The sequence below is a fragment of the Nannobrachium achirus genome (genome assembly GCF_963921795.1).
Source record: "Nannobrachium achirus genome assembly, chromosome: 24".
NCBI classification, from domain to species: Eukaryota; Metazoa; Chordata; class Actinopteri; order Myctophiformes; family Myctophidae; genus Nannobrachium; species Nannobrachium achirus.
In genome coordinates this window covers 38972622-38998970 of record NC_137831.1, presented here as the reverse complement: position 1 = coordinate 38998970, position 26349 = coordinate 38972622, and the positions used below count along the sequence as shown (strand labels likewise).

The 26349-nt window shown below is 40.6% G+C and overlaps 1 protein-coding gene across 2 annotated transcripts in view; it reads right to left on the bottom strand.

Moving 5' to 3' along the window:
* fam184aa (family with sequence similarity 184 member Aa) overlaps positions 1 to 26283 on the bottom strand; it is a 123320-nt gene extending 97037 nt beyond the window's left edge. The window contains exons 1-5 of one of the 2 annotated variants that reach the window (XM_080720288.1): positions 26165 to 26283; positions 10290 to 10367; positions 5481 to 5615; positions 1271 to 1369; positions 177 to 404 (exon numbers count right to left, since the gene is read on the bottom strand). In XM_080720288.1, the coding sequence (XP_080576414.1) occupies positions 177 to 404; positions 1271 to 1369; positions 5481 to 5579 (426 nt within the window). In that variant the 5' untranslated portion in view covers positions 5580 to 5615; positions 10290 to 10367; positions 26165 to 26283. The remainder of the gene's footprint in view (positions 1 to 176; positions 405 to 1270; positions 1370 to 5480; positions 5616 to 10289; positions 10368 to 26164) is intronic. The other variant, XM_080720289.1, reaches the window with a different exon arrangement.
* Between the last annotated feature and the right edge of the window lie 66 nt (positions 26284 to 26349).

Genomic DNA, 26349 nt, shown 5'->3' with positions numbered 1-26349 from the left:
ATCAGGACAGAGAGGGGGTGGGCCTTGTAGGAAGGCCCCCGCCAACTGAAACTGAAACTTAAGTGAAATCACTTACCCTACCTTTAATGTGTTCAAAATCAAAAAATCTCTCACCTCCCCTCCCACCTGGCCCCCTTCCCTCCCTCCCTCCCTCTCTCTCTCTCTCCTCTCCGTACCTCTTGTCGGTGTAGCTCGGCCAGTTTCTCCTGGTCGTGGGTGGACTCGGCGGTCTGGTGCTGCTGGCTGTGGAGCAGCTCCTCCACCTCCTGGCGGTGCGCGCCCCGCAGCTCGTCCAGCGCCCGCCGCTTCTCCGCCTGGAACTGCTGCTGCGCCTGGCCGAACACCCGCAGCTTCTCCTCAAAGTCCTGGCGCATCTCCTCCACCTGAGCACAGCGCCGCCCACACTGAGCACCATGACTGGGACGCTACGACTGCTTAGAACATACATGGGCAACTGGCGGCCCGGGGGCCACAAGCGGCCCTAACCTTCACTTAATGCAGCCCGCAGGTTAATACCAGAATACTGTTATATTATTGATTTCAGCTGCTACAATTCCAAACATGACCTGCTTTAATTCTGTCAGTCTATATTAGTAGCATTATTATTTTTTTTAATGTCCAATGTAGGTATTTGTATATAGGTTCATAGTCAGTTAACATGAGTATATAACTAAATGCGTTTGAAATTGAATCAAAATGTTACATTTCAGAATTCCAATAAAAAAAGAACAAAAAATAATTCAGGATTCCAATTCAAAAGATGCAAAAATAGCTTGTAGATCTGCTATTTTTGCTTCTTTTATATGAGATAATAGAATGACAAAGTAGGACGTAGCAATATGCAATGTGGCCCTCTGGAGTGAAGGTGGAAATATAGTGGCCCTCGACATCATCAAAGTTGCCCACCCCTGGCTTAGAATATGCGTGTCTGTGTATAATAGGTCTGCGCAATATATAGAAAATGTACCTGCATCGAAATATCAACATGCGAGGTATGCATACCGACAAAGATGGCTTGAAATTAGGTATTGGTGTATGTGTCAAATTAATTAACAGACACTATGCATGCACGTAGCACATGCAAAAAAAGCAGTCCATCTGTAACCAGGTGTGGTTATTTGTAAAATCCACCATGACTCCGTTAGCATGCAGTGTGTAGACGGCAAGGTTGTCTTGTGAACAACTGTGTTATCTTTCTGTGTTTTGCATTATGTGCACATGAATAGATAGTGTGTCTGTGCGTGTGCGTGTGTGTGTGTGTGTGTGTTACCTCTCTGCTCATAGACACCACTCTCTGGGTGTGCTGGGCCTCGGTGCACAGCTGCGAGTCCTCCATCCTCTGACGGTACATCTCAAACTCTGCCAGGGCCTGCAGAGGTGACAATGACATTTACATTACATACACTGTTGGACAATGGATTTATTTAGATTTTTTTCTCTTGTTGTTTCTTTCCAGATTTTGGAATTTTAGTCCAGTGGTTCTCAAACGTTTTCACGTTAGCCCATGGACCCCCATATAAGAGAAGATGTTAGCCAGGGACCCCCATATAAAGGTGATTCTCAACCATTTTAATTTCGAGGACCCCCAGTTTGACATGCGGACAAAAGGAAGACAACAAAACCAGAGTAATATGTAATAAGTACTCTTTTTTACATACTGTGGTAGACCTATAATTTTTCTGTTTTGGCAGAGTAGTACTACTCATTACTGGGTAAAGTAATAATATCACAGTAATATAAAGTAACTTGTTACTGGCAACACTCACATGATTCCATCTCAACACACGTCATCATCACACATCACAGCTCCACAATGAGAACGTCAGTTCATTAACACTGTTGTACACGTGTCGCTCTGTGGAAATAAACCTGCTATTTTTGCAATTTGAAAATAACAGAATTAAATCAATTAATTAAAAAATGGCAACCTTTTTTTTTTACTTTAGCAAGTGGTAATTTTCAGATAAGTTCAGCCATTGTTGTTAGAGATAGAGATGTGCCGATACAATTTTTTCCCCCTCCCAATACTGATTCCGATATCAATAACTGGTCGATATCGAGTACCGATGCGATAACAGCGTGTCATTTAAAAATCTCACCCATGTGAAGTGAGCCATGCTGACGAGGATGATGAACATACAGAAGAACATAAAACATTCGTAATTTTCACTTCATAACCCACTATGAGCTTGTAGATCTGCTATATTCGCCATTTGTGTGGTGGTTGTGTCAGAAACAGCTCACTATTGTAATGGCCCACATTAAACATTATACGCATACACACACGTTCGCACACACATGCACGCACCCAAGTGCGCAAGAAAATCATCATAAAGTTATAAAGACTTGGTACTGTAAACTAGTCTAAAGCAGGAGTGACCGGTTTGGATTTCAAATACGCCGTTTTTCTTACACAAGTAATACTAATGACGGAGCAGAATTCAGTTCTACCGACTTAAAATTCACTTAAACAGGGAGCTTAGTAATGCAAAGAAGTCTCAACATAAGCAAACGTTTGCCATTATTGTTAGTTTTTTTTTACCCATATACTGTATCTTTGGAATTCAAAACGGAAATGAAACAAAGAAAGAAAAAAAAAACCTTATTAGGGATTCATGTCGAGTCATTAAAAAATAATACATTCCAACAAATTTCAGCCAAGGGCGACCGTCATCTTAAGACTAGATCTGCATGGTGCGCACAAATTCTGCAATACACTACCTTGATAATGAATGCGATAAGTTCAGCATTTCAGTTCAAATCTATCGTTCACAGCCATTGTGTTGTTAGAGATAGAGATACCAATACCAGTTTTTCCTTCCTGATAATGATTCCTATATTAATAGTTTTTAATGTGCAGCCAGTATTATTGTGGCAAAAACTATATTTCTCCATGAAATTGTTGATTGTCGTGAAGCAATGAGTTCACCTACAGTAACACAGGGATGCAGACAGAACCCTCGCTAAACCCCAGGACAAAAATGCACTTGTCCTAGACAATTCGCCCTCCTAGCCCCCCAAACTCCTTGGGATAAACTTGGAACAACAGACTCACTCCCTAGCTTCCGCCTACCCTCAATGACCATATGCATTTGATGTATTGATGTTGATGTATTGATGTATTACCTTGCTTTCCCACCGATCAACGTCACACTTATTATCTTGTAGCTTGTAGATCAAATATTTTCGGTGCACAACAGGATGTGAAGCCCAAGTATAACTTAAAAAGGATTTAAAAAACACATTATAATGGTGTACTGGTGTATGTAACTACTAGCCAAATAAGACAGGCTGCTGAACGCAACTTCCATCCAATTCCAGTTCTGTGACTAAAACAAACCAAGCGGAACTAATTGTATCATGTTAAAACCAAGCCGAATTAAATTAAGCTTCTCCTCGTCAAGCTGTAAATGACCGTCACAGAAATGAAACGCCAGCAGTGAATATAAGGACCAAATAATAATAGTAATGAATAAGCGTTGCCGAGCCATGAGGCCCATAGGGCAGGAGCCTATCTCCTGTTTCTGTAGCGTGAGGCAGCTTGATATAACTGGACATGACGCTAGTATGTCCCCAATCCAACCCTTGATGCTGAGTGCCTCCAAGCATTTTTCAGAGCCTTTGGTATGACCCGGCCGGGGATCGAACCCCGACCTCTCAGCCTCAGGGCGGACACTCTAACCACAAGGCCACTGAGCTGGTAGGACCAAATACAAGTAAAACTACAGATTGGATCGGTGGGTCTCAACCTATTCCGGACCCACTTGAAAAATCCCCAAAGTGTCCGTGGAGTTTGGCCTGTCTCTTCATGCAGCTTGTGTAGTTTGACCTGTCTTTTCATGTTGATTGTGTAGCTTACAGTAAAGGATAGTAATTTAACAGTAAAGGAAGACCTGTCTCTTCATGTGTTTATGTAGTTTGACCTGTCTCTTCATGTGTTTATATAGTTTGACCTGTCTCTTCATGTGTTTATGTAGTTTGACCTGTCTCTTTATGTGTTTATGTAGTTTGACTTGTCTCTTCATGTGTTTATGTTGTTTGACCTGTCTCTTCATGTGTTTATGTAGTTTGACCTGTCTCTTTATGTGTTTATGTAGTTTGACTTGTCTCTTCATGTGTTTATGTTGTTTGACCTGTCTCTTTATGTGTTTATGTTGTTTGACCTGTCTCTTCATGTGTTTATGTAGTTTAGCCTGTCTCTTCATGTGTTTATGTAGTTTGATCTGTCTCTTCATGTGTTTATGTAGTTTGACCTGTCTCTTCATGTGTTTATGTAGTTTGACCTGTCTCTTCATGTGTTTATGTAGTTTGACCTGTCTCTTCATGTGTTCATGTAGTTTGACCTGTCTCTTCATGTGTTTATGTAGTTTGACCTGTCTCTTCATGTGTTCATGTAGTTTGACCTGTCTCTTCATGTATTCATGTAGTTTGACCTGTCTCTTCATGTAGTTTGTGTAGTTTGACCTGTCTCTTCATGTGTTCCTGTAGTTTGACCTGTCTCTTCATGTGTTCCTGTAGTTTGATCTGTCTCTTCATGTGTTTATGTAGTTTGACCTGTCTCTTCATGTGTTTATGTAGTTTGACCTGTCTCTTCATGTGTTTATGTAGTTTGACCTGTCTCTTCATGTGTTCATGTAGTTTGACCTGTCTCTTCATGTGTTTATGTAGTTTGACCTGTCTCTTCATGTGTTCATGTAGTTTGACCTGTCTCTTCATGTATTCATGTAGTTTGACCTGTCTCTTCATGTAGTTTGTGTAGTTTGACCTGTCTCTTCATGTGTTCCTGTAGTTTGACCTGTCTCTTCATGTGTTCCTGTAGTTTGACCTGTCTCTTCATGTGTTTATGTAGTTTGACCTGTCTCTTCATGTGTTCATGTAGTTTGACCTGTCTCTTCATGTGTTCCTGTAGTTTGACCTGTCTCTTCATGTATTCATGTAGTTTGACCTGTCTCTTCATGTAGTTTGTGTAGTTTGACCTGTCTCTTCATGTGTTCCTGTAGTTTGACCTGTCTCTTCATGTAGTTTGTGTAGTTTGAAATGTCTCTTCGTGTAGTTTGTGTCGTTTGAACTGTCTCTTCATGTAGTTTGTGTATAGTTTGAACTGTGTCTTCATGTAGTTTGTGTATAGTTTGAACTGTCTCTTCATGTAGTTTGTGTATAGTTTGAACTGTCTCTTCATGTAGTTTGTGTATAGTTTGACCTGTCTCTTCATGTAGTTTGTGTATAGTTTGAACTGTCTCTTCATGTAGTTTGTGTATAGTTTGACCTGTCTCTTCATGTAGTTTGTGTAGTTTGACCTGTCTCTTCATGTGTTCATGTAGTTTGACCTGTCTCTTCATGTGTTCATGTAGTTTGACCTGTCTCTTCATGTGTTCATGTAGTTTGACCTGTATCTTCATGTAGTTTGTGTATAGTTTGACCTGTCTCTTCATGTGTTCATGTAGTTTGACCTGTCTCTTCATGTGTTTATGTAGTTTGACCTGTCTCTTCATGTGTTCGTGGAGTTCCACAGACTCCTCCAGGCTGGCCAGCCGGCGCCGCAGGTCCGCCTCGTCGGCCATCTTGCTCTTGTACTGCATGATCTTGTCGCGGGTCTCCGTGACGATGTGTTGAACCTGAGCGTGAGAAAAACACACACATACGATAAAGGAAAAATGGGAGTGAGTGGGTTAAAAACTTTAACCAGGGCGTACCTAATACATTTTCCTTTTATTCTCTTCCCTTTTTGTGTGCTTTTTTACCTCTTTTTCTCCAAAATGTAGTCATTATTCCAAACAAATTTTCACTCCCAAGATAGCAAACAGTCGACGGCTTGGGAAAGATTTTACCAAGCGGCACACGGTGGATTCAAACCATGAGACTCTGTGGTGTGCATGAAATCAAATTTGTGCAGAATAGATCTACAATCTCATGATGCACGGTAATATATACCAGCTACCTATAGCATCAGTAAACAGTGGTCAAGAACTCAACTGATGGCCACGCTTTAGGATTATTAGTCCGGTCAGACATCGGCAGGCAGTCTTTATGGACATTATTTCAGTCCAAAAAGGGTCTGTTTTTGTATAGCGTAAGAGCACACTTGGTTGGAGCTTACAGATCTTGCTATTTTCAAATAGTCAAAGTATAAAATAGATATTCTGAACTACTACGGACTATTAGTAGTAAGAAATTGTATAGGCCCATGGGGCATATATTACAGAAACATCAGTTATAGTAGAAGGAAATTCTACAGTTAGGATAGGAATAATTATGTATGGGCTTAGGAACTGTTGTTCTGCTATTTTCATGATGAATCCCAAGGAGATTATTCTGCTGCTACATACTGTACACACAGAGACCCAATTAAAACACAGATATACACAAACACACGGGTTATTATTAGTAAGTCCTGTGGTGGCAGCATCATCATAGAGGGGGAAAAAAAACATAAATGAGTTGGCACGCTGCCGTGTTCTTTTGTCACGGTGGAAAACGTGTTCTGGAGTCGCACCGGGACTGTGACCAACAAAAACTATTTAAAGCAAATTATTACTTTGACCATTATTTGATGCTTTAACTATTAAAAAATAGCAGATATACAAGCTCACAGCGCGGCACCGAGTGCCGCGCTGCGAGCTTGTAGATCTGCTATTTTTGAAAAGTCCTGAAAATGTGTGCAAGTCATATTTTTGAATATTTTTGACCCGAATCTATAAATGTCTTCTAAAACTTTTTCATGTCAAGGACACCCTAGAATTCTATGTATTTTACTGCGGACCCCCATCTCAAAATATTTCTGAGAAAGAAATATTTTGAGTTACAAATGTTCGCTTTAAAAATAATATATATATATATATATATATATATATATATATATATCAGTGATTGCGCTAGGATTTTTAACTGCCGGTCACCGTGACCGGCATGATTAAAATTTACCGGACATCTGAAGAATATACCGGACATAATCATTTTAATGCATACATTACAAGCAGGTGCACAAACAGCCAATAGCAACAGTTAAAGTATTAGGCCTACTGCATAGTTGGGACTGAAAACGAATTGAATGAAAAAGTATAGGCTAAAAAGAAAAAAACGCTTCAATCTTGCATAAGGGAATTAATTATATTGGACTAATCGCGCTGTTCGCGCAGGCTGTCTGCATGTGGCACACGCACACTGCTTTCACAACAACGTCTTTCTGTTGCATCATGTTTCATGCCAACAATACAATACCATGTCTTGACTTCAGAATAATGAAAAGGTTGATATTCATCTGGCCAGCAATTAATCCAATACTCACTGTCGAGTGGTGACAGTGCGTCCATGTTATGCAACTTTGGGAGAGTTGAAAAGGCTTTGTTCTTCCTACTGTCTCCACTCCATCTCCTCTCCTCATAACTTCAATCAAGTGTATAATGTTTGTTTATGGGTTGATTGCTGACCGTGCGTGCATTCCTTAATTCCCATGGCTTTACATGCTGTGCGTGCATCGCAAACTGACACTGAAATGAGCGAGCGAGAGAGAGAAAGAGAGAGAGAGAGAACGGGGGAGCGCGCGGGCGAGCGAGCGAGAGAGAGAGAGAGAGAGAGAGAGAGAGAAAGAGCGAGAGAGAGAGAGAGAGAGAGAGAGAGAGGCAGGCAGCCTGCGCATGAGGAGCAGACGGCGATAATGATAAATGACCATTGGTTTTTCAATCGGTCAGGATGTCCGGGAGGAATTTTATTTTTCGGTCTTGGCCATAAAAAATCGGTCAAATCCGGCAATTCCCGGTCTAACGCAATCTCTGATATATATATATTCAAAGATTTGCACAAAAAAATAATCCATTAAGAATTGGAACGACTAAACCTTTATTTTATGTTCCAACTATAAAAAAAAAATCTGAGTTACTAGGGCCAAAGGTGGAGGGGCCTTAATTAAGGCCCCCCCAACTTTGGCTATTGAGAAATAGCAGATATCCAAGCTTCGGTGCCGCACTGCGAGCTTGTAGATCTGTTTTAAGTCGTGAAAATGTGTGCAAATATTTGAATATATGTATTTTTTAAGCGAACATTTGTATCTCAAATTTTGCTTCTGGGGGGTCCCTGGAACTAAATACTTTGAGATGGGGGTCCGTGGCCAAATACCTTCACATGAAAAAGTTTGAGCACCACTGACATAGAAACATTTTTTTAAAAACTATAGAAGGATTTCAAATTTTCAAAGACTTGCACAAATTTTCACGATTTAAAAAAACTGCTATGTTTTAATAGGTAGAGTATAACAATGGTTATAGTGGTTCCAAGTCTTATTAATGGATTCAAAAAGAGAGAACTCAAGAGTTAAAAAGAGACACGTGAGGATATATGTGACAAAAACACTCCGCTCTGAAAATGAAAACCAACGCTCATTTTAACCAAGTAACACTGAAAACTCCCAGCTGAATTCAGCACTGAGCAGCCTGTATTTAACTGGTTTCTTGATCAGAATAATGACAGGAAGGTGTCAGTGTGAACACACCACACATCACAACGTGATATTAAAAGGTGTAGCGTTCAGGTGGCGCGCGGGTAAAAATACCAGTGTTCATTTTGTTCAAAGCTTGTTGGAATGCGTGACTTTGAAGACATTAAGCGCATAATGACACCTTTACGGGGTTCTCTGGTTTTTGGGCCTAAAAGTATGGTAGTTGTTCGGGCCGGGCAGAGCCTCACGGCGGTCCAGTAGGGCCAAGTTAGGGCCCAGTTAGGGCCGGGCCTTAATTTTCATACCCGTTGAGAATTCTGTAGATATATACAGTATGTATGCGATAACATCTTGCTGCTTGGTCATTATGGCTTATATGGACACAGCAGGCTGATAATAAGAGGCACAGCCGAGGGGAATTACCAGCCTGAAGTGTCCATATAAGCCATAATGACCAAGCAGCAAGACGTTATAGCACGTATTACCAGGCTAATAAATAAAATTAATAATTTGACTCAAAACTAAAAACAAAACAAAGTATTTCCTTGTTTACAGACGGCTGAAAGTATTCCACAAGTGTTGCGCTGGGCATCCCCCCCAGCGCAACACGGTCGCCTTGGAAAACAAGGAAGTGCTGATCAAATAGAATCCATTTTCTGATACTGCGTTGTCTATTTCTCACCTCAAATGTTTTTAAAAACATTCTTGAGAGCAACGATTAGTTGTAAATGTCGCTGTGTGTTTGTTTACATGGCTGACATGTTGGATACGGCACTAAATTCACACAGTGCAGCCTGACTGCAGCAGGTGCTCTGAGCCGTTGATTAGGCAGCTGATTTCAGCGATCGACCAATCAGAATCAAGCATTCAACCAAACCGGTAATATATATATATATATATATATATATATATATATATATATATATATGTTACAGTACGTTTGGGTAACTCAGTACGTTCATTGTAAGAGCGCTTGTTTTGTCGTTCACCACACACTAATCACCACCAGATGGCGACGACAGCCATTCACTAGTGCAGGCGCTGACGTCACTCGTTTGCGACTCTCTTTCTTTATTTACTAGCCAAGCTCGGCAGTGTTTAGCCATTAGCTTACTATGCCTTACTCTAACCCTAACCCTAACCCTAACCCTAACCTCAGTAAAACGATGCCTAACCCTAACCCTAACCCGAACCTCCGTGGGGTGAGGCGTTGTCATTCCTGCCGACGCTACGTTGTTGTGGATCAAAGCGACCGCTTGTTCCGCCCCGCGCTGCACGACGAGCGCTCCGTTTCTCGATCGTACTGTTTCTCTATCAAACCGTGACATATATATATATATATAATATATATATATATATATTATATATATATATATATATATATATATATATATATTATATATATATATATTATATATATATATATATATATTATATATATATATATTATATATATATATATATATATATATATATATATATATATATATATATAATATAAATATAAATATATATATATATATATATATATATATATATATATATATATATATATGCGATCCGGGCACCTACTGTATAGGCTCTAATGAAGGCTGACATAATGTGCATCACAGCGACCTTTACTGCATGTCTTTGTCTCTCCCCATTTCTCTCTCCCTGTTTTCTGTACATTTCCTCACATAAACTATCAATTTGAGGCTGAAAAAAGGGGGTGAAAGTAATTGGCAATACTAAGGTATGAAAATAAAAGTTTATGGGGATTCAGTTTTTCGGGAGGTGTGTGTGTGTGTGTGTGTGTGTGTGTGTGTGTGTGTGTGTGTGTGTGTGTGTGTGTGTGTGTGTGTGTGTGTGGGGTTACCTCGTCTTCATGGGCCTCTTTGAGAGATTCGATCTCCTCTTCGTGTTCATCGTTTTTGGTGTTGAGAGCATAGATCACCTACAGAGACACAGGAGCAGAGGACAGAACTCGTTAATCCACACATTCACAAACCCAACATCGATTTTACAGAAAACTCCAGGCTCGGCTTCTTCTTTTTTCCCCCCCTCATTGATTTTTTATTTTATTTTTTTCTCACGCTGCAAACAGACCCCAGCATAACAGAACTAGAATCCACTCCTGGGCCATAAACCCATATAAGTTTGCATGAGCTGGGTCAGCCACACGCGAGTGTGTCCATTCATTTCATTCTGTGACATACTATCGTATGGTGCTTGCAGGAACCGGCGTGTGTCTATTGCAGTGTTTCTCAAACTTTCACATTTCAAGGTCTCCCCTTAACTCTGACAGTGTACAAATGGAACCAAATGAACCCGTTATAGGGTTCATTTGGTTCCATGTGTACACTGTCAGAGTTACAGACTTGTATGGGTCAATTTAGACGCCCTTAAAGGAACCCACAGAGTCCCTGGAATCCACTTTGAGAACCACTGAAGCCCCTGATGACGGATCAATGTTTTTCTTTTAAAAGAACAGAGACATTTTCTAAACTAATCCGGCTCTATACTTCTTTGTACGACAAAAAAGCCACAATAGCTCATCTACAAGCACAAAATGCATCGCGATGCATGATCGGTTGGGAAGAGCTATTTGTGTTTGTTTGTTTGAAGAAAATAGACCAATTCTTTTTGAACACATTCTGAAAATAAATAGTCCAAAATAGGCATGCCAGCATTAATGTGGTTGACATAAATATTTAAACAAACTAAAAAGCTAAATTGTGATATACCACAAACATATCTAGACTACTTTAACCAAAAGGAAATGCATGTGTTTAATTCATTCTGACCGGAGGCAAGGCTACAAATCCCCAGGGATGCATAACGACCCACAGAGCCCCTGGGCCAATTAGCTTGTGCCGAGCGGGCAAGGAAGACCCTCAAGCTATAGACCGTAAACCATAGCCAACAGTGTTTACACGATGTTGATTTGCATGTCAATAATTAATGAATACATGAAAACATGTTAGTCAGACATTGTTGTTGTTGTCGTACCAGTAAATTGAACCGTGACCCTAACACGTTGTTAGGTCACTGGCAGGGGTGTTGCACCAAATTCTGGGCCCTGGGTAGGTACAAGGATTCACATTTTGTGCTTTAACCATTGAAAAATAGCAGATATACAAGCTCGCAGATTGGCTATTTTTGAAAAATCTTGAATACCTTCTAAGGTTTTTTGAAAAACCTATGTTTCTATGTCAGCGGTGCTCAAACTTTTTCACGTGAAGGACCCCCAAAATGATATATATTTGGCCACAGACCCCATCTCAAAATATTTAATTCCCCCCCAGAAGCAAAATTTGAGTTACAAATGTTCGCTTAAAAAATACATTATATTCAAAGATTTGCACGACATTTTCACGAGTTTTCAAAAATAGCAGATCTACTGTACAAGCTCGCAGCGCGGCACTCGGTGAGCTTGTATATCTGTATATCTTTTCAATACTGTAGCTAAAATATAAAATAATTAAGGCCCCTCCACCTTGGGCCCTAGTAACTCAGTCCCACTTTTCCCCCCCTTGTGACGCCCCTGGCCTGGGCCGACAAAAAGATTTTCGGATGACGTCATCTCCCGATGGATCATAGGAGGTCCCAGCATCACTCCCGGGTGCGGAACAATGAAAAGACCAATTGACGCGTTATAGCATTAATGGCGGCAATGTGTCCAGTGGAATCCTTGTATGTCTCAGCTGTTGCCTGGTTCCATTAAGGCCTCAGCAGTGTAGGATGAGAGAGCCACAGTGGAGCAGACCAGACTGTGCTGCAACACCGCTGACAATGACAAACGTTGGAGAGGAGAGACTCTCACATTGTAACTGCAGAGTGGAGGCTGCGCGGCCGATAGAGCTGTCCCATGGCCCACCTGGTCTAGGGCATGACCATCTGTTTCTGCTACACACACACATGCATGGCACAGGCACACACACGCACACATACCACCCTCGCGATTAACGATATTATCACGATAATCAAAATCCATTATCCTGAGGCAGAACATTTGCCAAAAAATAGCAGATCTACAAGCTCACAACGCGTCGCTTTTGCGGCGCGTTGTGAGCTTGTAGATCGGCTATTTTTTGGCAAAGACATTTGATAGAGAGTGAAAAAAAGACTATCAAGTACGTATAATATAAGTACCTTTTACCAATTATAGAGGGTTTAAGTGGTACCGGATATGCAGCTCGGCAAATAAAAGGTGAATTGATCCCAGTGCATGACGGGAGGACGATATCACGATAAATTAAATCTCCACAATACGATTATGGTGAGTGTTTTTTATCACGATTAACGATAATATCGCGTATCATCCCATCCCTAGACACACGTACACGCACCGCCCTCATGTGTAGATAATCACAAAATCTAAAATGCAATGATAACTATTCACAAATTTCACACCCCACACTCTTGCTCTCTCTCGACTACTCTCACTTTCCATTTACTGGTTGTCACGTCACAAACTACAGCCCGGGTGGGGAGAAGTAGAAGTAGGGAGAAGTAAATGGATCTCATCTGAACTCCCAACAAATTCCCCTCTGCCCAAAGCATCAGTCTTTTGCCAGCTCTTTTTTCCTTTCTTTTTATTCTGCACAGCATAGGCGTTGATTTTTTTTAAGGGATGGGCAATTAATCTGTCATTGTGCTGGCCTTAAAATGCAATATTGGTATCAAACCTATTCTTTTTTTTAAAAGCCTAAAAAAGCCTTTTGTGATGATGAAGGCTGCGGATTCAGTGTTTTCTGGGGACGCTTTCAAAAGGGCCTTTAAAGAGTTGGAACATTTTTAAATAGAAATACTACATTCAAGCTGTTTGTGTTGGGATTTGGATTTTGGGCCAACATTCCAGTAACGGTGCATCCCTATATTTGGAGGCATTGCTTTTTCAGATTCTGTTTTTATATGCCTTTTTCAGAACGGCCAAAAGTATTATGCTTTTTTAAATACAGAATGAGATGATATAGACATCGGTTATAAATATCGGTTATCGTCCATAACAGCAACCATAACAGCACGATCTGTGCACGGATCATGTACTAGGCGTGTGTACACCCGATCACAGCTTTCAAATGAAAAAATCCCATTGAAAAAAGACGTTTCCATCGCTGAGCTGCCTCTACTACTGTTTACATGGAAGCTAACGCGTATCCGGGGGACCCGCCCCCGACCGGTTACAGAAACCGATCAAACAGGATACGGAAATGCGACCGGAAGCCCTTTTCCGAGGGTGTTTCATAGTGATTAAAGCATATTAAAGTCTCAGGATTATCGGGCCCGGCGGAGAGGAACATAAGGATTTTCTCTGGACTATCGGGAGAGGCGGTAAATGAGTTAACTGTATTGGACATTGATATCGGACAGACATTTCATATCACCCATCCCGAGTTTCCACTGCTAAAACTGACTGACTTGAACTGACTTGACCACCAGTATCATTATATATCGCCACTGTCACGCAGAAACCTTGTATCTCCGAACGGGAGATACAAGGCAGGACTTCCGACGTAAAGAAGACCATAAAAGGACCTATTTGGGATGTTCCTTTTAGGCAGGTTGTTTAACTGTATTGTACTGGTACTACATTTTTTTATTGTATTGACTATACTTCTCCATTTTTGTCTAATAAAATAATCAACCAATCAATCAATCCAAGTTTCAAATGTACACGTTTTTCGTAAAGTAACGCCTTCACACAAGACTGTTGTATGAAACTAGTGAAAATAGCCAATCTGCAAGCACACAACGCCTCGCACCGCAAGGCGTTGTGTGCTTGTAGATCGGCTATTTTCACTAGTTTAAATCATTTTTAAAATGATAAATACAAAACGAACAGTTTTGGACATACAAGGTTTCCACCCAAAAACTACGATATATATAATGTAAATCTAACGAAAATATCATATTTTTTTTATTTCACTGATATTGTGTCTACATTTATATTTCCTGTATATCTAGTTTTCTGAAATAAAGAGGCAAATAGTTTGCATATATACAGTAGTGAGTAAAGTACTTGTCAATTTGCATCTTTATTTGCGTATAGCAATTTGTGTCTAATCAATACAATCAATAAAAAAAAATAAGTGCTTTCTTTTCTTTCTTTTTTTATGTAATTAATTAGTTAAGTCCCAGCCCTAATTGAATTCAATCTATGAGCTACGGAATTATTTTTGCACCAATAGGATGAGTGTTACTGCTGCTGCTACAGCACCTGTCTTTCCTTGTGAGCTACACGGTATAATTATTTCTGTTTATTTCTCCAGGGACCGTCCACGGAGCACAGATGTTCTTTTTTCAAACAATTTGCATCACACACTCACAGGCAGCCTTACCAGCAATACATATTACCTCGATTGAGTGCGAGTGGAGTTCACACATCATTTTAAATCCTTGATATGTTAAAGAAACAAGAAACAGCAAATAACTGACTGCAGAGGGATTAACTGAGATGCAAGATGGCGCACTACAGTATGGCAACGTGATGTTTTCTCTGTGTGGGTTTGTTTTTTTAATTGTGTTAGAGAGTGTGTAAACTGTGCACCGTTCAATCAAATATAGTGGTTTTGACTTTTGCCTGGGAAAATGGTTCCTTTTTGTTGTTGAACCCTTGCAATGTTGCAGTTTTTAAATAGGCCTAGCTTTCCGCTGCCACAGTATCAATATCAATATTGTATTATAGACACAAATTGCTATGCGCAAATAATGATGTGCTTTGACAAGTACTTTACTTACTACAGTATATTCAAACTATTAGCCGCACGCACATTATTATCCATTAATTTCCCAATAAAACCTTACGTAAGCAGTAATGCGCAAGGCATGACTGGCCATTAATCTGTGTTGCCAGAAATGATTCGCCAGTAAGCGGTCAGGCGAGAAAAAAGGAACTGGCTGATAAGTATACATCTGAGAGACGAGAACGCAATCTTTACTTTTTGGATACGATGTGCGGTAAAGGTAAGAATCTTGTAAGCATGGCGAACTATTGTCGGGCATTTGGGCATGCAACTGCGAGGAACCTCATCTCTGAGCTATATAGCGGAGGGAGAGGTTCCGAAAGGAGCTAGAGCAGGGGTGCCCAAAAGGTAGATGGTGATCTACCAGTAGATCACAAAGGCTGTGCAGGTAGACCACTTGACATGCCCCTAAAAATATATAAAGCCCACAAAACCCCTCTTTTTGGTGTCTCTTGAATTAAGGTGACTTGATTGATTGACATCAATAAGGGATTGTCAGCTCCCTTCATGGCTTCTAGAGTAAGCATAACCCCCAATGCAATGTTTCGTTTTCAAGAGTCAGTAGCATTACAAAGAACCCAAAAACCCACAACTTCCATACAGAATGGGATGAAGACCCCCCCCCCCCCCCCCCCCCCCCACTATTTCCCATTTCCAGTCAGTGAGTTTGTCCTATGTAACGCCAGTGCCGCTATTCCAAAGCCCCCTCAGGTAATTATTTTCTTTGGGGTGGGTATGTTGAGCTGGTCATTCTAAAAGTAGCTCTCAAGTCAAAAAAGTGTGGGCACCCCTGAGCTAGAGCATTGCCAAGGTTTAGGGGGCAAAACACTACATACAGCTACCAGGGGTGAAAGTGATACTCCATTCAGAGATAACGGTGTTATTCCACTGTAATGAGAGCTCCCCTTGGAGATTCAGACCACAGTCCTGTTGTTTCTTTTCTCATTCACAAGTACCGTGTCTGGCCGTATCGGCCCACACTGAAAGCCATCTAACTGTGCAAGAGCCAAGAGGGCTGTCAGACAGTGATAAGATACAGATAATTATGCTCAGTGACTGTCTTGCTCCAACTGACTGGAACGCATTAGAAGGAGCTAAATGATGATCTGGACTCTTATACGGATGTGATCTCACATTAGTTGAGGCTGTTCCATCCAACTCTGTAATGGTTATACAGTCATAAGACATGGTTGAGTAAGATATTAAAACACTGTGGAGGAGGAAGAAGAAAATGCTTTCAAATCAGTTGACAGACAAAAAAGTTTAAGAACTACTGAAATGACTTTTTTCTATTGATTACTCATGCCATGGAGACTTGAGCTCAATAATATTTTTAGTTTTTTGTCGCATTCCTAGAACAAAAATGTGAGTACAATGAATTTACCCCCATTGATTCCGGAAGGGGACCCAAATGCATTCGGGTCCCCATCCGGAATGAATGGGGGTAAATTTACTGTATTGTTTACATCCCTCTTCTATTCTTTTATATGGATTCCATATAAAAGAATAGAAGAGGGATGTAAACAAAGTCAGCCTGACAACGTCCAAAATGAAAACTCTTTGGCCTGCAGAGTACATCTTCATGATGTCACTGATAACATGACCCCACAATCAATTCTCCAGTTCTGTCATGTTTTTATGGTCTATTTGTGCTATTTGAATACCTGAATATTTTGTAAATTGTATATTGTTCAAGTAAAAAAAAAAAAAAAAAAAAAAAAAAGAAATCTCCAGTTCTAGGCAACACAGAAGGGAAGGACCTTTTTCTTATTTCCACACAACAACTCTAAGGTATATTAATGACATAGTTCAATGTTGAAAATGAGTGGTATGCCCCTTTAATGGGCTGACGCAGACCCACAGACCTCTGGGTCTGCTAGTCAGGCACGTGCACACATAGACAAAGGGGGCTTGAGCCCCTATCCTTTTATCCGTCTGTAAAAAGTGCCCTCTCCAGACCATGGATGCAGTTTTTAGTTACTATGGTGAAAGAAACGCACATTTCCTCTTTCCATGCCATACCCAGAGGCAGCATTCAAGAGAACTGCCTTGTCCAAACTCTCCTGAACTTGAATGCAGCATCTTATGTTGAAAGAATTGCCCTCCCGTGATTATGCTTAGCTTAGTGTGGTATCAAGCACCGAAAATAGCCGACCTCCAAGCTCACAGCGCGTCGCAGTGCGACGCGTTGTGAGCTTGGAGGTCTGCTATTTTCAATATTTTCACCAAAGGCCCTATTCGAAACGTCAGCCCCTGCCTCTCTAACTTTCTCTGCACGTCCCTGCAGCTCCTCCATGTTTAATCAGGGAGCGTGAGGCTAGAACTCTGCTGAGCAGGCAGAACAGCAGGAACTCATAACAGGCCTTGATCTCCGATCATCATCTGATCATCTGAAATGCTGTGCGTAACGTCGCCGCCGGGCGGAAACGTCCAAAACTGTTAGGACTTTTCAGGAAATGAAACAAAAAAGAAGCTGCGTTTGCAAGGGATACTTAGTTATTATCAAGTCCCAAGCAGCTCTTGTTGATTCTTTTCGTCTGTTCAACATTTATAAAACACATACAGACAGACTTAACCAGGTTGTTCCCAACTGTCGCATGTTAGGCGTAAATCGTAAGTTCAAAAATAGCCAATCTACAAGCTCATGACATGTTGGATCGTGACATGCTGTGAGCTTGTATAGAGCAAAAACTTTTAAAAACGTAACCTTACCTCCCCCTGACCCTTCTATTGTAAATTCCAATTTGTATTCTGCATAGTACTGTTGTATCATCTGTCATTCAAGTTTAAAAAGGATCTCAGTTTAAATAAACCATGTGCTTTCCTGAGTATCCTTTTAGTTGACCGTGTACCATTGAACTGTACTGTCATGAAACTGTACCTTTTCCTATGCAAACTTCTAATAAATTCTTCAGTCAGTCAATCAATCAAAGATGTTCCCCTATGTTTAGCCTGGGATAAATACCTCCATGTTGTCGGAGTAATACTAATAAGACGTCAGACTTTCATAATCCTCCGTCAAAAGTCATACAAATGTCCAAATCGATCATGTTGATATGGCAATAATGTACTCAATCTTGAATCTCCTTCATTCAGCAATGCCAGCAAATCGACAAGCTTTTTTTTTTGGCTAAGCTGCGGCCACTGTTCTAAAAACAATACTGCATTCCAGTAAAAAAGTTGAGGAGTTTTAGAGTTGAGATTTGTAAAAGTTGCTGAATAAAAGCGATGAAAGGAACATCAATCCTGGACGATGCAGGAGCTGTCTTTTTAATGCCTATTTTTAGTGGGACTGTCCTCTGAGAACACAGCCAGGGGTCACGGCGTGACTAAAATGCACAGTTAGTTTAGCTTTCTGTTTGTAAAACACTACAAAGGGAGACAGAATGTGACAAAGTCTATTTCAACCCATGGTCCTGTACTGTAAGAGTACAAGGCACCTGACACAGCCTCACGCTGTCTATCGGTGTTATGGCAAGCATACATCTTTTATGCCCGACGCAATGCTCGGTTGTGCATCGTGTCAGGCATCGAAAATAGCAAATCTATGTGTCATGGTGATGCGCTGGTGAGCTTGTAGATCTGCTAATTTTCCAGGTCCAGATCCTGACGACCTTTGCTGCATGTCACTCCCCATCTCTTTCCCCATTTCAGTCAGTCTACTGTCCTATCAATAAAGGCATAAAATGCCTAAAAGAACAAATCTTGGAAATGTTACATTCAAAAAGTATGAACCTTTTTCTGTATGGAAACGAATATGTCAATTATGCTAAATAATTGAAAAGATATAAAATAATTGCGATTGTGTAATAATTGTGCTCAGTGGCCTTGTGGTTAAGAGACTGGGAGGTTCGGGTTCGATCCCCGGCCGGGTCATACGGATACCAAAGAAAATGGGACCCAGTGCCTCCCTGCTTGGCACTCAGCATCAAGGGTTAGATTGGGGGTAAGTCCCTACGACATTCTAGCGTTGTGTCCAGGGGCTGTTACCTGAGACGAATAACAGTCTAAAGGTGGTTGCACACTGCTGCGTTTTTCGTTGCGAAATGCGTTTTTCATGGCAAGGAAAGAGAGAGAGATAGAGAGAGCAAGGGACCGAGCGGTGTGCGAAACGGGCGGCAGTGTGCAAACGTGACTGACATAACGTGAGGTTGATTTTTTTATTTGCGTGCTCCGAAATTCAGTCCGATATTTGGCCCGAAAAACGCAAAAACCAGCTTTAGTGCATATATATATTTTTTTTTAATATAGATTTTTTTTTATTTACCAGACTGTAAAACACAAACTAGTAATTTTTAATTTGTTAAATTGTTAATGCACTCCCCCCTCATTTTGTTCAATTGTCTGTTTTAATGTTATCTGCTCCCTTTGTCTGCTGAATATTGCTTGTACAGACTGTTGTTCCACAAACTGTTGGAGATTAACTGTTTTTTCCACTTTCCATAAGTATTATGTCTTATAATTCCTAATATATATGAGTTAAGTTAAAAAAAATCTAATTCAACAAAATGAGGGGGGGAGTGCATTAAGAATTTAACAGATTAAAAACGTCTAGTTTGTGGGTAACAGTCTGGTAAATCAAAAAAATATCTATATTCAAAATGTTTCAATATGGACTTAGACTGCTTTTCGTCTCAGGTACTGTAATTGTAGGCCTACATCAAACTGAACACGACATGGGCTCCTGCTCTATGGGCCTAATGGTTTGGCAAGGCTTACTTAAAGTAATTGACAGGGCCTTCCTGACACAGCCTGACACTGCCTTTGTTATGAAAAGTGTGTCTTTATGCCCCATTTATGCTTGGTTGTGGATTGTGTCAAGCATCGGAAATAGCAAATCTAGAAGCTCACAATACTGAGTTTGTGCCTTTTTTTCGATGTGCATCCGTCCGGGCTGCTTTTGTGTGGTGCCACTTGCGCGCTCGGCATAGACGCATGCGTGAGTCGTTATATACACTGTTGTTGTGAGGTTGTAGATCAGCTATTTTAGGCTTTAGAGTTATAGTGTTGAAACCACAAACTAATTATCTTTATGCCATTCATAAAATTTGCCATCCTAAAATGTTGATGTCCTCGCCAGCATATTAATACAAATGTCTGTGCGTGCGTGTGTGTGCGCATATATGCGTGCGTGCGTGCGCATATATGCGTACGTGTGTGCGTGCGTGCGTGCGTGTGTGTGTGCATATGCATGCATATAGCACTACTGGGTCTCATTAGGCGAACATGGATTGATGTGTACTGAAACTGACCATTATGTAATCAGATTAACTGAAACGATTAAGACGCCGACATCATATGAAACAGAGAGGGGTGGGGGGTTAGCGGTAGCATCGTAGGAAAAGGAAACATTGTCCTTTTCTGGCAAGAAAAGGACATTTTTGCTCGTATGAGGAGGTGGGGATTGTATCTGTGTGCGTTCACTTCATGAGTGCACATGTGCACGTGTCGTGCATCCCTGATTCCCTGTGCGTGCATGTGTGTGTGCGTGTGTGTGCAGGGGCGTCACAAGGGGGGGGGGGCTGGGGAGTGGGACTGAGTTAGCTCACAGCGCGGCACTCGGTGCCGCGCTGCGAGCTTGTAGATCTCAAATAAAACTCAAATTTTACTTCTGGGGGGTTCCTGGAACTATATTTCGAGATGGGGGTCAGTGGCCAAATACATATCATTTTGGGGGTTCTTCACATGAAAAGGTTACATAGAAACATAGAAACTGACATAGAAACAAGGAAATATTCAAAGATTTTTCAAGATTTTTCAAAAATAGCAGATATACAAGCTCGGTGAGCTTGTATATCTGCTATTTTCTCAATAGTTAAAGCACAACATAACGCATAATAATGCATTCCCAGTCAAAATTGGTTAAACCCCCTCCCCCTATATGAAGAACATTCATGGGGGGACCGCAGTGAATCCTTGTACCCAGGGCCCAGAATTTGGTGTGACACCCCTGTGTGTGTGTACATGCGTGCGTGCAAACAAACACGGTAACGCTTGCTCACCCTCATATGGGTCCCATTGTGTGAGAGCTAAACTGCGTCTGAATGAGACAGTCTCTAAAGCGGCTCTGCACAAAGGGAGACGTGAGCAGAGATAATGGCGGCCTTTTATGGAAGCAGGAGTCACAGCTTATCCTCCCTCTCTGAAGAGAGAGTGACGCTATCGCAGCGTCCATATGTTTTCGTTCCGTTTACTATATGTCAGCGTTTCTCAAACAGTGGGTCAGGACCTGTTTGTGGGTCGCGGACCCTTGTTTATGGGTCACGAGTAAATACCAATTATTTCTAGTTTACTACATTTTTTTCATTATTTCATTATTAATTCAAAAAATTCAAAAACATTCCTATGGAAGCGGTGGTCGTGCTTGCATAACGTCTTCAATTGGTAATTGGTGATGTGATACAGGCTACACACACACGCACATTGCTATGGCAAAACGCTGAGGAAAACACATTGCTATGGCAAAGCGCTGAGGAAAAAGACTAGGATATAAGTCTAGGATGTAATTGGTGATGTAATATGGCTACACACACACACACCTATTGCTATGGCAAAACGCTGAGGAAAACACATTGCTATGGCAAAACGCAGCGGAAAATTGGCACTATGGGTTTCCCATTATGTAGGATTATTAGCTTGTTGCCGCGAAACGTTCTTAACACAATCCTCTCATACCATGGGCGGACTTTATGGGGGTGCAGGGGGTGCACTGCACCCCCCAGGCATTTCTGAGCATTTAGAAAAAAAAAGTAAGTCTCTAGCCCATTCCTGTCAAGAGTTATGATTTTTGAAAGAATTAACCAACTAATAGTCACTGGTTTCTCCCCATCACACAGAGACCAGCTGGCGACAATAAGTTGATTGATTGGAATGTTAAGTGATCAGAGCCTCTCTCTCTCTGAAGATAGCATTGCTAAGAATGGGGGTTGTCAGACTATGGATATACCTGAACATACCTGCAATATCCGAACTGTACACAAAGATTACACATATTAGGCTTGAAAAATAATTAAAAAGGGGTTTAAAATGTAGAAATATCTATTCTTTAAGTTATTATTCACTGATATTACCTTATTGTTCGTTACTTAAAAATAAATTAAATTACAATAATTATTGTCCTGCATCAAAAAAAAATGTTTTGCAGCCATTTAGAAATGATAGCTGAGATTATCAAATGGTTTGTTATGGTTGGTTATGTTACCAATAATGAAAGTAGCTATTTTACTTAATAATGAACACAATTTGTAAAATGACACTGCTCTAACCACACATAATTGCACTTGTGTTTTATTTGGTACACTAGTGGTCTTGTGGACACAATGAATAACAGTAGTTGGACAGTGTGATAAGTTAGTGTTGAGGGGTTGACAATTGGCATGTTGCTGCTCAAGCCTACCCCCCTAGGGCAAATGGCAAAGTCCGCCTATGTCTCATACAATATACTATCACCTACAGCTGAGCTATTCGAACATCAAGATATCATGCTCTGGGAAAACTACAGTACTGTACGTCCGTCAGTCCAGTTCAATAATCGCAAGGTCTGAGACAAGGGGATTAAGGCAGCATTTAGATCTAGATAAATTAGTCAATAGCGAACATCTATCAAGTTGCCGCTGCTACATCATCTATCAAGCAGTGAAGCAGGAGTTCTACACCAGTGAATACACAGGTTTTAGTGTAGAGGGTGACGGATTTATATCTGCGTGTTGTGTGAACAAGCAGGAAGGAAGCAGTGTTGTTTTTGACAGCAAATTTTGATTTAGTTTTAGTCATAGTCTTTTGAATAAAATGTCTTTTAGTTTTAGTCTTAATTTAGTCACCTGAAAAGTTTTAGTTTTAGTCTTATTTTAGTCGACTAAATATCATAAGATTTTAGGCAACTAAATCTACAGTTGATTTAGTCAACTAAAATGTATTTTGGCAGGCCTTGATGGTATCGTAATGGCTGATTTTATAGCGACGCGTTGTGAGCTTGTAGATCGGCTATTTTCAGCACGCAACACCTGAGAGCAACCAAACATAAAATGACTCTTTTCTAGTCGCTCCCTAAGGTTTTAGTCTAGTTTTTATTTTGTTGACGAAATTGTCAATATATTTAGTCTTAGTTTTAGTCATCACAGCTTAGTTTTTATTTAGTTTTTATTTCGTTTTTGTCAGTGAAAAAAACGCAGTCGACAAAACATTTTCGCCATAGTTTTAGTCTACGAAATCAACACTGGTAGGAAGGACGTCATATTGCATGGCACAGGGTGTGGAAACAAGGCAAGCTGAAAAAAGGACAGATGGTATTCGTCTCTCTCTGCCCTTTCTTTTAGAAATCATTAGCCTCATAGCATAATTGCCCAAGAAATGTTTTGGCCAAATTGACATTGTGTGCCCAACTCTACTCTCCTAACACTGCTGCTTCATTCTGCCTTATTGCCTTTGTCCTCACCCTATCAGAACGCTTGTTACATACATCCCAAAATGACTTAGGCAGAAGATGCTCTTAAGTCAACTTGTGGCTTGGGCAGAAATGATTTCTGAATGTAACACGCATTTAAAGTGCATATTTCTTCTTTAGTGAAAACCTTAAAAATGACATTATTATGCTATAAGGCTAATGAAATAAGAACAGGGTTCATTGTCATGCCAGCTTGTGGTGGACATTTTTGTCAAAATTCTAATTTAGTCATGGACATACAAATATTACCAAAATCAGAGCTATATCCCTATATGTATACTACTTGTGCTGTGGTCCTTAAAAGTTGGTTGAGGGACCTTCGGGGTTGCTTGAAGACGGTCCAAAAGGTCTCTAACTCTGAGAGTCTAAAAATGGAAACAAATGGTCCATTTGGTTCCATTTGTACACTCTCAGAGTTATGGGGGTATTTAAACCACTGACATACATATTCAGAAGAAAACCTGGAGACATGACATTCAATACATGGGTCTAAGGCCAAAATAAGAACATAATAATGTTATGTAAAAACAAAATTAAAAAGAAAATGCCAAGGACAAGTCTTGCCATGGACACATTTGTCTGTTTACAGAGATGTTGATGACCCCCTGGCCTGCATATAAACCAGTGTCAGAATGTGCAGGAAGTGCTTTTTGTGGCATATCTGTTTTCAAATGAATGCAAGCCCGTTGCCCAGGGGTGCCAGAGGGGGCCGGCAGGGCACCCTCAGTTGGTTTTACTGTATGTACATATTGTTTTACAATATAAGAACTATGCCATTTCCTATCTGCCCCAGTCATTTCATCCTGGAGCAAGCCTGAATGAATGGCTGTTAAAAGTTTTTTTTTTTGAGTGGCGCAAACCTCTCTTACAACTGGCTTTGTCTGTTTGTCACCTCGGCTGCTGGTTCGAATCCCGATCCCGACGACCTTTGCTATGTGTCACTCTCCATGTCCCTCTCTCCCCCTTTCCTGAATATCTACACTATCAAACAAAAATTTTACAAATTTCAGCTCTGGCGCACACACACAGGTTCAAATCCGGGGTGCAAGAGGAAAGTCACAGCTTCAACCTCTTTGATGTGAAACCCCATTCCAGTTAACACCTTCACATCGTTATCACAGGTTTATATCATCATAGTCATTAATTAGGATGACGTGAAGCTGTTTTCATCCTCTTTGAAATCAGCGTAAGCAGATGCCTGGGATTTGGAATGGGACTTGGGTGCAACTTCTTAAGGAGATCATTATTACTGACGTTATTTTGGAAATATATCATCTTAATTGGTAGCAATCACAGAAAGCGGGTTTGTGAAAGCACTCCAAAACATGCAACAAGGGACTTGACCCAATATTGCGAACCAATTGCAGGGACCGGCCCGACTCCAAATTGACGTCCTGGAAGGAAATAATAATCACGCTGCAATTTCACCTACGGTGAAAGGGTTACATCAGCTACATCATTTTTGAATAGCCAACGTTAAAATCTAATACAGGGAGGGGTCTTCAACGTTTTCAGGCCAAGGACCCCTTAGTTGAGAGAGGGATGAAGCAGGGACCCCCACAACCTTTTCATAGATTACATATAGTTTCATCGTTTGACAGCACAATCATCAGTGTATTTTGGGTTTGTGTTTTCAAATACTTCCACTTGAACCGTCAATACTTAATAAACTTGACCTTTCACTCTGTACTTACAGTAGTCTGCTCTTTTTCCCCTCTACACCAAACCTCTTTGCTGCAAATAGCCGATCTACAAGCTCACAACGCCTTGCAGCGCGAGGCGTTGTGAGCTTGTAGATCTGCTATTTTTGGCTAAAGTTCTCAGAATATGGATGCTAGGGTTCAAGTGGTTCATATAAAAAAGGAGAAAACAAGTTTCTATCACACAAAGATTTGGAGGACCCCCTGTAGTAACTCTGAGGACCCCCTAGGGGTCCCAGACCCCATGTTGAAGACCCCTGATCTAATACATTAAAGACGCGCTGGGATTAGAGCTTGCTGGAATACTGGAAAAGACACATGTGCACAGTGATGGAAAAAAATACTCACATGTTTTACTTAAGTAAAAGTATCAATACTGCAATGTGGAAATACTCCATTACAAGTAGTAGTCTGGAATTCAAAATGTACTTGAATAAAAGTACGAAGATATTGGCATAAAAATTGGTCAAGCCAATCTACAAGCTCGCAAAGCAACGCAACGCGAACGTGTTGTAGATCAGCTAAAATCAGCTATGTTCAAATAGTCTAGGTATAAAATAGGGCTAAAGTAGATTAACATAATGTTTTATAATATAATCATTTATATCTGCAAAGTAACTAGTAAGTAAAGTTTTAAAATAATTGTAGTGGAGTAAAAGTACAATATTTGGATCAGAGAAGTACAAATACCTACAAAAGAAAGTTACTTTATAACACTGCAAGTTTATTGCACAACACAGAATTACATGTGAAAAGAAGTGGGTAAAAATTATGTTTTTCCTTTCAAGGGGGCAAGGAGGAGAAAAACGAACCCTAAAGAGGCTGATTCTAAAAATGTTTGATGGAGAAAAATAGCACTCACACTTTTGCATGTAGCACCCAAGTAGCACTCTCTTGTCTATGCGCTGTTGTATTATGGAGAACCAGGAGAAGTCCACTTGTTGGCCCATACATCATTGCAGATTAGCTGTGCATTTATCCAGATGAATTTCAAAACGTATGGATTTTAGACTGGTGTTAGTCTGTGGCTACATGTGCAGTTAGTTA